Below are 13,294 nucleotides of genomic sequence, written 5' to 3' on the forward strand. Positions count from 1 at the left end.
AGAGCGCTTCCTGTTTATTCTTAATACCGTAACCTTCTTAGGCCTATATTTCAATATATAGGCTACTGCAGGGGTTCCCTAACTTTTTTTGCCCACAACCCCTTTTGATATCTGAAAATATTCGCAACCCCAACCACATGAATTTAAAAAAAGATAATTTACTTTTTTATTTGGGGCTATGCCAGTCAACATTATAACAGTATTTCTGATGGTCTATTCAACTCAGCCTCACGTTAAAAGTATGTGATGGTATGACAGTCAATTGCAAATTAGTCTGACATAATGTATCTTATCTCACCACCACTAATCGCTGCCTGCACCTGCCAGCCCGTCCAGCATCACTACTCTGGACGGTTCTGACTTAGAATATGTGGACAACTACAAATACCTAGGTGTCTGGTTAGACTGTAAACTCTCCTTCCAGACTCACATAAAACATCTCCAATCCAAAGTTAAATCTAGAATTGGCTTCCTATTTTGCAACAAAGCATCCTTCACTCATGCTGCCAAACATACCCTCGTAAAACTGACCATCTTACCAATCCTCGACTTTGGCGATGTCATTTACAAAATAGCCTCCAACACCCTACTCAACAAATTGTTGTGATAGACTCAACAAGTCTATCACAGTGCCATCCATTTTGTCACCAAAGCCCCATATACTACCCACCACTGCGACCTGTACCCACTCGTTGGCTGGCCCTCGCTTCATACTCGTCGCCAAACCCACTGGCTCCAGGTCATCTACAAGACCCTGCTAGGTAAAGTCCCGCCTTATCTCTGCTTGCTGGTCACCATAGCTGCACCCTCACGTAGCACGTGTTCCAGCAGGTATATCTCACTTATCACCCCCAAAGCCAATTCCTCCTTTGGCCGCCTCTCCTTCCAGCTCTCTGCTGCCAATGACTGGAACGAACTACAAAAATCTCTGAAACTGGAAACACTTATCTCCCTCACTAGCTTTAAGCACCAGCTGTCAGAGCAGCTCACCGATCACTGCACCTGTACATAGCCCATCTATAAATAGCCCAAACAACTACCACTTCCCCTACTGTATTTATTTATTTTGCTCCTTTGCACCCCAGTATTTCTACTTTGCACACTCATCTACTGTCAAATCTACCATTCCAGTGTTTTAATTGCTATATTGTATTTACTTCGCCACCATGGCCTATTTATTGCCTTTACCTCCCTTATCTCACCTCATTTGCTCACATTGTATATACTTATTTTTCTACTGTATTATTGACTGTATGTTTGTTTTACTCCATGTGTAACTCTGTGTTGTTATATGTGTCGAACTGCTTTGCTTTATCTTGGCCAGGTCGCAGTAGTAAATGAGAACTTGTTCTCAACTTGCCTACCTGGTTAAATAAAGGTGAAATAAAACAACAAAAAATATGAGATGGGTGAGCTTAACCTTCTCAAAGTTAGGGGGCGTGGTCAACAGTAAACACCTCATCTCTGCTGTCACATCCAACCTGGATCGGTATTTGGTTTTAATGCAAACGATAGCACCGAATCCAGTTTCACACAGAGCTGGCAAAGGGTACTGTGAGTTTTATGTTGCTTTCAAGACAACTGGGAACTCAAATCATGATGTCAGTGATCTTCAGGTCAGAAGGACGGGGCTCTAGAAAGAGGCCTAAGTTCCCGAGTTGGAATTCTGAGTTGGATGATCAGAGGGAGACAGCAGGGTATTCCCTTTGAGTCAAGAACCAAAACTCCTCCGTAGTGACCCGTGAATGCATTCGGTCACATGATTAATCAGTTTTTCATCAATATAGCCATGCAGCACACTGAACATCCCCTGTGCTGTTTCATTCTCGGGAATCGTGAGACAGAACAATATGTCCTTGTGAATAACATCCCCCGACATGTATAGTGAACAAAAGTCAATGCATGCGCATCTCGGTCCTCACAGCTAACATCCATTTGGAGAGCATAAGCTGGGGAGTTTTTGAGTCATTTAGTCAGTCTCCTCTTGATTGTTAAACGAAGAATTTATGCTATTGTGAGCAATGTAATCTGACAAAGGTATTGATGTGTTTGTGTGCCTCTGTCACCCCACACATTGTTTTCACCATATCAATTGCGGCCAGTAATATCAAAGTCTCTGCAATAGTGTGTGGTTTCATAGTGTAATAGGCATAGCCATTCACCGTGGGAATAATTCAAGTGCAACGGTCAAGTGCGGCCTTTTCCCATGATCTAAGGGTGCTCTCTGGTTGAATTTTATCTTTTAGATTGGAGTAATTTTCATTTAGATATTTAAGGTTAACCATATTGCAATGAATTTGAGATACAAAGACAATTTTATAATATATAGTATTTTTTGTATATAAATGTTTTTCTCCCGCGACCCCATTTTCACATCAGGCGACCCCACATTGCGTCGCAACCCCTAGTTTGGGAACTGCTGAGCTAATGTATCAATCAATCATTTGTTCATGTCATCACACAGCATACGAGTCATTCATGCTTTGATATGCAATCAAGCATAAAATAAGGGAGCTGAATAATTAGCCTAAACAATAAATATACCGCAATTCACAAATGCATGTAACTGTTTTTAGTCTTTGCTTTATACAAAACATGTTTTGGTTAGAACAGACACAGGTACACAATTTAGTGTTGTTTACACTGTTCCAAATGGTCAGAAAAAAATATAATATTGTAATCTAACAGCACCTGTTTGGCACACATAATACTCACACAGCGTGCTTGCATGATCTACAGTATTTTCCACAACTAAGTCAAATACATCTGACTTCCCCTTTCTCTCCTGGACAACCAGTAAACATTCACTAATTTCAAGTTCCTATTTCCCATCTTCTGCATCAATTTTGCTGTCACATGTGTTATGGCATTCAGAGTTTGTTATAACCAATTTATTGATGTGATTATTATTTTTTTATTTAACTAGGCAAGCCAGCCGGGGAACAGTGGGTTAACTGCCTTGTTCAGGGGCAGAACGACAGATTTTTACCTTGTCAGCTCGGGGATTCGATCCAGCAACCTTTCGGTTACTGGCCTTAACCACTAGGCTATTATGATAGGCTATTCAGTAGGTCAGTCCCTATTGGTCACATGCATGCGATGCATACGTGTTTCACATAAAGAGAGCAAGTGTTGAGCAAATAGGGAATGTTATTTCTAAACAAATTAGGGATTTTGGTAACATAACTTTTCAGTCAGAGAAACAAATAAGAAATGAAATGGCTGTTAATTTATTTTTTTAACACAGCGTGGCCCCCTCTTGAGTCATTTGTGTCTTAATTATTTAATCAAACAGTGCTCTTAAAGTATCAGACAAGTTCAGTGCATTTAGTTGATTTTATTCAAACACATAGGGTGTGTCTACATTCGTGGCCAAAAGTTTTGAGAATGACACAAATATTAATTTCCACAAAGTTTGCTGCTTCAGGGTTTTTAGATATTTTTGTCAGATGTTACTATGGAATACTGAACTATAATTACAAGCATTTCATAAGTGTCAAAGGCTTTTATTGACAATTACATGAAGTTGATGCAAAGAGTCAATATTTGCAGTGTTGACCCTTCTTTTTCAAGACCTCTGCAATCCACCCTGGCAAGCTGTTAATTCACTTCTGGGCCACATCCTGACTGATGGCATCCCATTCTTGCATAATCAATGCTTGGAGTTTGTCAGAATTTGTGGGTTTTTGTTTGTCTACCCGCCTCTTGAGGATTGACCACAAGTTCTCAATGGGATTAAGGTCTGGGGAGTTTCCTGGCCATGGACCCAAAATATTGATGTTTTGTTCCCCGAGCCACTTAGTTATCACTTTTGCCTTATGGCAAGGTGCTCCATCATACTGGAAAAGGCATTGTTCGTCACCAAACTGTTCCTGGATGGTTGGGAGAAGTTGCACCCGGAGGATGTGTTGGTACCATTCTTTATTCATGGCTGTGTTCTTAGGCAAAATTGTGAGTGAGCCCACTCCCTTGGCTGAGAAGCAACCCCACACATGAATGGTTGGCATGACACAGGCCTGATGGTAGCGCTCACCTTGTCTTCTCCGGCAAGCTTTTTTTCCGGATGCCCCAAACAATCGGAAAGGGGATTCATCAGAGAAAATGACTTTAACCCAGTCCTCAGCAGTCCAATCCCTGTACCTTTTGCAGAATATCAGTCTGTCCCTGATGTTTTTCCTTGAGAGAAGTGGCTTCTTTGCTGCCCTTCTTACACCAGGCCATCCCCCAAAAGTCTTCGCCTCACTGTGCGTGCAGATGCACTCACACCTGCCTGCTGCCATTCCTGAGCAAGCTCTGTACTGGTGGTGCCCCGATAGGAGACGGTCCTGGCGCTTGCTGGACTTTCTTGGGCGCCCTGAAGCCTTCTTCACAACAATTAAATCGCTCTCCTTGAAGTTTTTGATGATCCGATAAATGGTTGATTTTAGGTGCAACCTTACTGGCAGCAATATCCTTGCCTGTGAAGCCCTTTTTGTGCAAAGCAATGATGACGGCACGTGTTTCCTTGCATGTAACCATGGTTGACAGAGGAAGAACAATGATTCCAAGCACCACGCTCCTTTTGAAGTGTCCAGTCTGTTATTCGAACTCAATCAGCATGACAGAGTGATCTCCAGCCTTGTCCTCGTCAACACTCACACCTGTGTTAACGAGAAAATCACTGACATGATGCCAGCTGGTCCTTTTATGGCAGGGCTGAAATGCAGTGGAAATGTTTTTGGGGGATTCAGTTAATTTGCATGGCAAAGAGGGACTTTGCAATTAATTGCAATTCATCTGATCACTCTTCATAACATTCTGGAGTATATGCAAATTGCCATCATACAAACTGAGGCAGCAGACTTTGTGAAAATTTACATTTGTGTCATTCTCAAAACATTTGGCCACGACTGTATATATGGAAAAATACATGTTTAAAAATTTCGCTCAATCGACCAAGATTTTAAACTTTTTTTTGTCGGGGACAGCCCTATACACTATTGTGCTTGAAAAGCCCAGGAGGGCGAACCTTTCTGAGAAACTGGATCCGGCGTGCCTGGCACCGACGATCATACCATGATCAAAGTTGTTTAGGTCACTAATTTTGCCCATTCTAACGTTCAATCGAACAGTAACTGAATGCTTCGATGCCTGCTTTATATAGCAAGCCATGGCCACGTGACTCGCTGTCTGTAGGAGGGATCCATTTTCATGAACGGGTGTGGTGTACCTAATAAACTGTCCAATGAGTGTACACATCTTCCTTCAAGTGACCGATACACAATTGAGGTTATTTGTGCTTTTTTCTGGACTTGAGAGTTTAATGTTCATGGGCTAAGATCAGCATCTATCTATTTTCACACAGAGAGCCACACAGAGAGCCGCAGAGTCACGGTAGTAGAATTAAAGATTGCTCTAATTACCAAGCCTCTCTACATCAGCTTCCCCAACCATTGTCAAACTCATCTGACTAATGCCTGCCCTCCAGTTGCCCTCCTTTCATTATGGTTATTTAAGGACTAGTAGTAAAAATTACTCCTCAAGCATACACTACCAAATCCATCATGCACTGTTTTCCTCAGGTTTAAAGTAATGTATAATTAAATGACATAATGCTGTGTTTCTCTTGTAAAAACACTTTAATGTCATTACCAGCAGGTATTTACACTAATATGCACTCAATCCCATTTCACTATAAATGTACAGTATCTCTACTCCACAAGCATGGCCACAGAGCTGTTGGCCATATGTGGGCAGCTTGATTTGTATAGGCTAACATGACATTCACCAAAAACATCACTTTATTCTTAAAATGTTAATTAAAAAATGTTGATTGTTAAAATGTTGAGTAATGTTATTTGCGTAGAGAAATTGGTTGTCCAGGGACTGGCACCAAGTTTTATCTCTGTTTTATTCAGGAGTTGGAACCTGCTTTCAGTCCAATGTACAAAACAATTTCTGAAGACATGGAAAAGAGAGGGGACCGAAGGTGTTCGCTAAGTTTAATTTAGAGAGAAGCTCAAGTCATTACCCTGTTATTTATGAATTATCAAGACTCATCAGAGCAGCATGTTGATTGCGTATGACCGAACAATTTTGGGGATTTGAGAGTGATTACAATATACATTACATTTTCACCCCAGGAGTAGTGAAGGTATTAGAACATCTTGGAATGTACTGTGATAATAAATTAAGTAATAACTCAGTATGTCATGAAAAATGTTTTTCCAAATTGTGTGATCCCAGTTCCTGCAAGACTGCCCTCTTTTTGTGTCTCTATTGACCCCCTGCTCTCTCTTCCAGGGTTGGGCGGCCTTGCAAGCAGAAGAAGGTAGAGGAGCTGGTGGAGGACGAGGAGATGAAGAGTGAGGTGCCGTGCATAATTGAAACCAAAGGTACTGAACTGTCTCTAAATAACATTATATTCTTCCCACTGGAGATTTTCTTATCATTAAAATGATATCAAGAGCATCACTGCACAGTGTTTCCCCAATATAGTCTGATCTATCGCCTCCCACTCATCTTACCCCGTGCCTTCCTTCACAGTATGAATCAGTAATGTAGATTAATCAAGAATTACATCACTTCCTCTGTCTTTTACTATGCTGAATGTGTACACCTCTTGGGATTTCTCTCCCCTTACTCTGTCATGCCAGAGCTAGGCACAAGCTGTCAAAACAGTTTTACACAGTGTAATTATGTAAATGTTCATGTCTTTGACACAGATAATATATCTTGTTTCTTGTCCTAGCTCCTTTGGTTTCAGTTCATTTATAGAGCGAAATTCCAATATTCACATCCTCTCCACATTAAACCAAACTGCACCGCATACCAAAGCAGTCCTTGTAGTATTGTGTGAACATAACCATTAAGCAATACGAAACCTTAAAGCAATAGGAATGACTCACTCCTTCTACAGTACAGTCTCTGGATTCAGGGTTATTTGTGTGACGTCCCTGTGTCAGAGCATCAAAGGCTCTGCTCTGCTCTGGTCCTTTGTGTTCTCACTCTTCTGAAGGGATAGAAGGTGTTAGATTCTAAATAACAGAGTAAGAAACTGACGGACACTATAAAAGCTCCAATGAAGTTTATTCACCCAAAGGATCGAACAGCTGAACAGGCAAAGACATATTTCCACCAGTGGTAGAATATATACCACAATTTGGTTGGAATCTCTTCCTTCTCTCTAAACATGACATCTTTATTGCTAGGCGGGAAGTTAAGTGATGCGGGCAATAAACTGACCTGACCTGACTTCGGCCCCCCATTCCTCACTAAGCCACATCTCTCCACCCTTATCAATGCCTGCACACGTGATTGCCCTTCCTTTACTCAATACATTCCAAGCTTAATTGCCTCCACCATATACATTCCTCCTACAGATAACCATTAACTTCTGGTGTAGAAACCAGACTATGGCTCTCAATATTTCAATAGAATACCTGATAATTAACAATATTTTAAGTTTATAGTCAGAACTCATCAAAGGCTAGCAAGCTGGAAGCAAATATTATTTGAATACAAAGACAGACAGAATTAATTTTCGTTAAGGTTGGGTGGTTCAGATTTTCATACCTTCATACCGTTCCTGTACCATACCGTGGTATATGGTATTACCGGCAGTGCACACAAGGGGCGCTTCTTTTTTCAAAATCGTTTTTTTACACACAACAAATTTAGGCAGCATTCTCATTTCGACGCCAAACCCACCCCTGGTGTGCGTGGCCAAATAGTTGTATTTCATGTCATCCAACATATGTAGTTTTGAGTTTAGTAAGCGGCATTGGCACATGGATTGGAACCGGTGCTTTGGTCAGATGACATGAAAATAGAGCTCCTTAACCACGTGTTCCAGTGGTGGGTTTGCTCAGATGACATGAAAATAGAGCTCCTTAACCAAGTGCTCCAGTGGTGGGTTTGCAGTCTATTAGAATGCATGAGCAGAAAAGAAACCTATACCACATACCTACCCCTACCTACTAAATGGTGGTGGATGTTATGGGGCTACTTTTCTTCCATTGGTCCTGGGGCCCTTGTTATGGTTAAGGCATCATCAACTTTACCCAGTACTAGACATTCTAGACAAAAACCTAGTTGCCTCTGCCAGGAGGCTGAAACCTGGCTGCAAGTGGATCTTCCAGCAAGAAAATAACCCCAAGCACACATCAAATTACACAAAGAAATGGTTAATTTGACAGAAAATCAACATTTTGCATTGGCCATCTCAGTCTCTGGACTTGAAACTCATTGAAAACCTGTGGTTTAAATTAAAGAGGGCAGTCCATAAGCGCAGACGAAGGATATCAAGGCTTTGGAAGGATTCTGTATGGAGGAATGATCTAAGATCCAGTGGTGGCTGCTGATTGGCTGAATACCAGGGGCGCGGGTTCGTTAGAGTTGTCAACAAAGCAGCATGACAAAAATATGATGCCAAGTTTTCGAACTACCGATAGTTTCTTTGAGAAGATATATAAGTGATCTGTGCATTTGAACAACAGCATAAATAGATTTCACTTTTGCATGTCAAAAACCGAATGACAAATGCTGCACATGCTGCCACTGTTTTGAACAGATTAGATTATACTATTTAGAACGAGCAGCCAGCTCACGAACTAACGGGTGCACCTGGGAGAACTCAACAAGCATGCAGATGCAATAAGTGAAAATACATTATCTAACTGGGGATAGCTAGCTAACATGTTACAAAGCATGACGCGTTAGCTAGTTTCATTCTGAAACAACTTACTATTTCTGAGTTAGTCAGATATTAGTTTAGAAAGACTTGAATTTGGAATGGGAGCTAACTAGCTAGCTGCTTATCAAAAGGTAGATAACTGGTTAATTTGACCCGAAAATTTACCAAACTATTTCTCAATGTTTCTAAAAATGTATTATAGCTGGCTAATTAATTTGATCATGCTTTGTGATACACCCAGTTGTATGCTGTTTAAGTCCACAAAACATGTCGCCCTGTCACCTGAATACCATGGGGGGAATTGGCCAGCCACTGTCATGCTTTTTTGTCCTACCAGATCCACAATGAGAAGGTTCGAGCTAGTGTATCTCCCTGTCCTTCGACTCTTGTTGGATGTAGATGTCCGGTTTATCAGGTCCCAGACTCCGATGACTGCTATGATTATTTATTTAATTACAATTTGCTTTTAGCTTTAGCGCCATCTGTACCTGATAGAGCCGTCTGGTACCTAATCTCAAGCCGTCTGGTGCAGGAGACTCATTGGGAGGGAGACTAGAGCAGACCCAGCAGTTTTGACTGAGTCCACATTTGAGTGCCCCAGGACGATCCATTTACTTTGTGCTGTTATAATTTATGCTATGAAATCCTGCGATTTCATTGGACCAGTTCCCTTTCATAGCAAATGGCTGGTAAAACAATCCAAACAATGTTCGCCGGGCCTATGGCACACACAGAGCTGTTGCTGCTGGCAGAATCCCTGAGGGGTAGTGCTGAGCGATTAACCGACATACATTTTTTCCCGGTTTTAAACAACTAATTGACCGACGTTGGTTCAATTTCTTTAATTCCATTTACTTCAGGATTTTTTGTGAGCCCAATGCGGCGTTTCGTTAGAGAGAAATTAAATAATTTACAACTGAAATCAAGGCAAGAATTTTGTGGGATGCTGGGCTTAAGGGAGTTGTAGTTTTCAGTTAAGCAAATATTCAACCTAGTTCGACAACGACGCCCATTGTTAGGTCCCGGAGACATGAGCATCTCGTCATTATATATACAGTACCAGTCAAAAGTTTGGACACTCCTACTCATTCCTGTAGCAGCCAACAAGTGCTCAGCATATGTGGGAATTCCTTCAAGACTGTTGGAAAAGCATTCCAGGTGACTACCTCATGAATCTGGTTGAGAGAATGCCCAGAGTGTGCAAAGCTGTCATCAAGGTAAAGTGCAGAGATGCGATGATGACTTTAAGGAATAAAAAATAATTAAGTTATTAAATAAAAACGAAGTAATATACACAACTGAAATATTTTAGTATTTCATAATAATTTCCTATTTTTCTATTTATGTCTACCCAATGTGGACCTGACAGAGACCATGCAAATTTTTCAATGTTTTGGAAATTGAATTCTCACTATTTTGGGGTTTGGAATTTCCGTTAAAAAGCTCTATTTCATAATGCATTTAATGTATAAAGAAAATCTATAACGAAATCAAAAATCGTGATTATTTTAAAAATATTCTAATCAAAACTGTACCGACTTCAAAAAGCACTAATCACTCAGCACTACTGAGAGGCTGACTAGTAGGTAACTGAACAGTGTCGTGGAAAATCATTTTCAAATACAACGCTTACCAGAACTTTTAAAATCAAACATGCTCTTTATTACAACTGTACAGCCCACTGGCATGTCCCCGCGGAACACACCCCGCGGAACACACCCTGCGGAACACCCCCTGCGGAACACCCCCTTTCTCAGAACTCCAGCTACTCTATTTATCCACACATAGTATTCAAGCTTCCTACTTGTTCACGCCCAATAACGCCCATATCTGCTTTCAATTAGTTTATAATGGTGACCGGACCCTCCATCCTAGTGTGTCAGCATAATGTGTCAATGTACTCTTTGTTTTGTTTGCCTTTATTGGAATCAGCAGATTCAGCCCTATAGGCCTTCCTTTTAGAAGCAGCTGACTATGGATCCCTCTATCTTTAGTGTGTCAGCATAATGTGTCAATGTACTCTTTGTTTTGTTTGCCTTTATTGGAATCAGCAGATTCTGTCTTATAAACCTCTGTTTAGAAGCAGCTGACTATGAATCTCTTTATCATTAGTGTCAGGTCAGCAGACCATGTGTTCTCTCCCTTTCATTAGTGTCAGGTCAGCAGACCATGTGTCTAATTGTCCTAGGCATATTTCTCTGATATGTGTCTTATTGGAATTGTCAGACTATATGTCTCTTCTACCATTAGCATCCAGTTGCCTTATGTTACTACTACAATCCCCCCTCTGGGGCTATTTAGCCACATAAATGATACAAATAAGACTTTGGGATAGTAAAAGAAAATACCTATGATAAACAAGAAAATACAAAAAATAAAAACAAAGTGAAGCATATAAACCAACTAGACCAAACATCTCCAATGTGAAATAGGAGTAAAAGATCCAATCAGAAACATTAAAGAAAACCAACTAGACCAAACATCTCCAATATTCATAAGAGTAAAAGATCAAATTTGGTATAAAAATATAATTAATCCATTCTAAGTTCATATTTGGTGTTATCCACAAAAATATAGATTCAAATCCTGATTTAACCTCATCTCTGGCCTTGAAATCCCTAGGTAGACCTCTAAGCAGTCCAATTGCATTAAGGTATACCTCAGGATCCTTATCATAAGCCATTTTAACTCTAGGTTTAACATAGTCATCATGGAGTGATTCAATAATAGTAACCTATTTAATTGCTCTAACTAAGGCACAAGATCAATCCATCCATCAGGCAATACATTCAACAGTTAGTTTTTTCCACACATCCAGAAACTATCAGCAATACCTCTGTCTTGATTTTTCAACATATTAAGAGATGGCGCAACCTGAGTTATGTGACCACACAACCCTTTATCATTATTTTTACGAACTCCCACATTCTCTAAAACCCAAATAGTATCACATTCTACAGTGGTGTTTCCTACATCAATTCCTTCGGTGTCATGGCTGTAAAAACATTCATATTTTCCTTTAACCACAGTACTTCTGTCTAATTGGGGTCCATTTAATTCAGTTCTAATTTCATAGGCAGCACAATCATTGTCTCCCAACTTAGTCTCGTTTAACATGGCTCTGCCTCTAGTGCTCCCTTGAGCAATCCTACATTCAATGTCACACAAGGGAATAGAATACTTTCTATTGGTACAATAGTCATTTTTCCAACTTACACAGTTTTTAAATGATGCTGGTTCAGAGACTATTAAAAGATCAGACAAAGGTGATTTTCTTCACAAAATACAATTGTCCATTCTGTGTCTGTTTGCCATATTCTTAGCCCATTCGTATCACTTCTTCTTCACTACTTCTTCTCGTGTGGTGTCCTTGAGTGCTTCTGATTCTGATATATCTAATTCTGTTGCTTTTTCAATGTTCTTATTTTGAGGTAGATCATTAGAGTTTATCAGAAAGTTTCAAATATCAGTAAAAATTCTCCTGACTGATGTCTCAGGTTGCTTTGTTGGCACGGTGGTCTGCTTGGTAAGGGCAGTCGATGTCATCTAGTGGTAACTACTGTGGTCGTCACAGCAGCCGCCACCCTTGTTGTTGTCACAGGTTCTTCCTGTTCAGGTGCAGGGGTAGGTCTTCACCTTCCACTGGTTCAATCTTGTTCATGATGAGCACCTACTCGTCTTTTTCTTTGATTCATGTCAGGTCACATCCTTTCGGGTCCCAAACGACTTCTCCCTTTGTTTGGTGATGTGTCCATCCACAGAGTGCAATCTCCGATAAGGGTTTGATCCTTATGATTGAGATAGACTTCAGTTCTCCTGCTTCTGTTATACATTGAGGTGGAACATAGATTCTAACCTTGTCAGTCTTTTTGGATTGTTCGGCTGATTCCATTCTTCTCTTCCTGCTCCCACCATACATCTTGATTGTGCATTAGTCTGTTGTTTCTATACTAGCATTCACTGTTGCTTCTGTTATGTCAATGTCATTATTCTTTTGTTGTTCTAACATCAATTGTCTGTAAAGGAGACCATTCAAAAGTTTAAAAGTCAATTGTGGGGAAATCCCCATTTTCTTCAGCTTGCAGGACTTTTCCTCCTCTTTCTTCACCTGAGGCTCCCTCCTCAGGCCGGACTTAACTTCCATCTGGAAGGTTTCAATTTTTTTTAGGGAAAAGATGTTCTCATTCTGTGCCATGTGAGGCCTCTCCTCCTCTTCTGGGTGCATTAGTCGGTGCACTTGTCGTATTTTGGCTTTCACTTGATTTGCTGTTTTCTTGGCTCCTCCCTGGCGTCTCAATCGTTTCCGCTGCTCCTGCTCCCTCCAGGCTCCCTCCTGGTGAATCAGCATCCTCAGTGTCCTCATCTCTATGTGGTTGTATCCTTCTCTCTGTTGGGACTCAGCTGCAGTGGTTCAGATGGTACCACGTCTGGCTTCTTTTCACTTGGACGGACGTTCTTGTTGCTTTGGCCACCTCATAGGGTCCATCTCTCCTCGGTTGATCCCACTTCCTCCGGAACACTTGAACGTGGACTAGATCTCCTGGTATCACTGGGAGAAGTCCTTCTGGTCCCCTTGGATCATCAGACGTAGAACCTCTCATCCTGGCTCAGGTTTCTGCC

At 40.9% G+C, this 13,294-nt stretch overlaps 2 protein-coding genes across 5 annotated transcripts in view; one reads left to right on the plus strand and one right to left on the minus strand.

Moving 5' to 3' along the window:
• The window catches only part of tmem244 (transmembrane protein 244), a 37,351-nt gene extending 28,073 nt beyond the window's left edge, over positions 1-9,278 (minus strand). Inside the window, exon 1 of one of the 2 annotated variants that reach the window (XM_071369944.1) lies at positions 9,163-9,278. The gene's annotated coding sequence lies outside the window, so the exon portion shown is untranslated. Of the gene's footprint in view, positions 1-9,008 lie in introns of both variants that reach the window. The other variant, XM_071369945.1, reaches the window with a different exon arrangement.
• LOC139556247 (lethal(3)malignant brain tumor-like protein 3) overlaps positions 1-13,294 on the plus strand; it is a 55,265-nt gene that overhangs the window by 23,349 nt on the left and 18,622 nt on the right. For all 3 annotated transcript variants that reach the window (XM_071369943.1, XM_071369942.1, XM_071369940.1), the window contains exon 19: positions 6,283-6,374. In XM_071369943.1, the coding sequence (XP_071226044.1) occupies positions 6,283-6,374 (92 nt within the window). The remainder of the gene's footprint in view (positions 1-6,282; positions 6,375-13,294) is intronic.

Source organism: Salvelinus alpinus, chromosome 27 (genome assembly GCF_045679555.1).
Source record: "Salvelinus alpinus chromosome 27, SLU_Salpinus.1, whole genome shotgun sequence".
In the NCBI taxonomy this organism is placed as follows: Eukaryota; Metazoa; Chordata; class Actinopteri; order Salmoniformes; family Salmonidae; genus Salvelinus; species Salvelinus alpinus.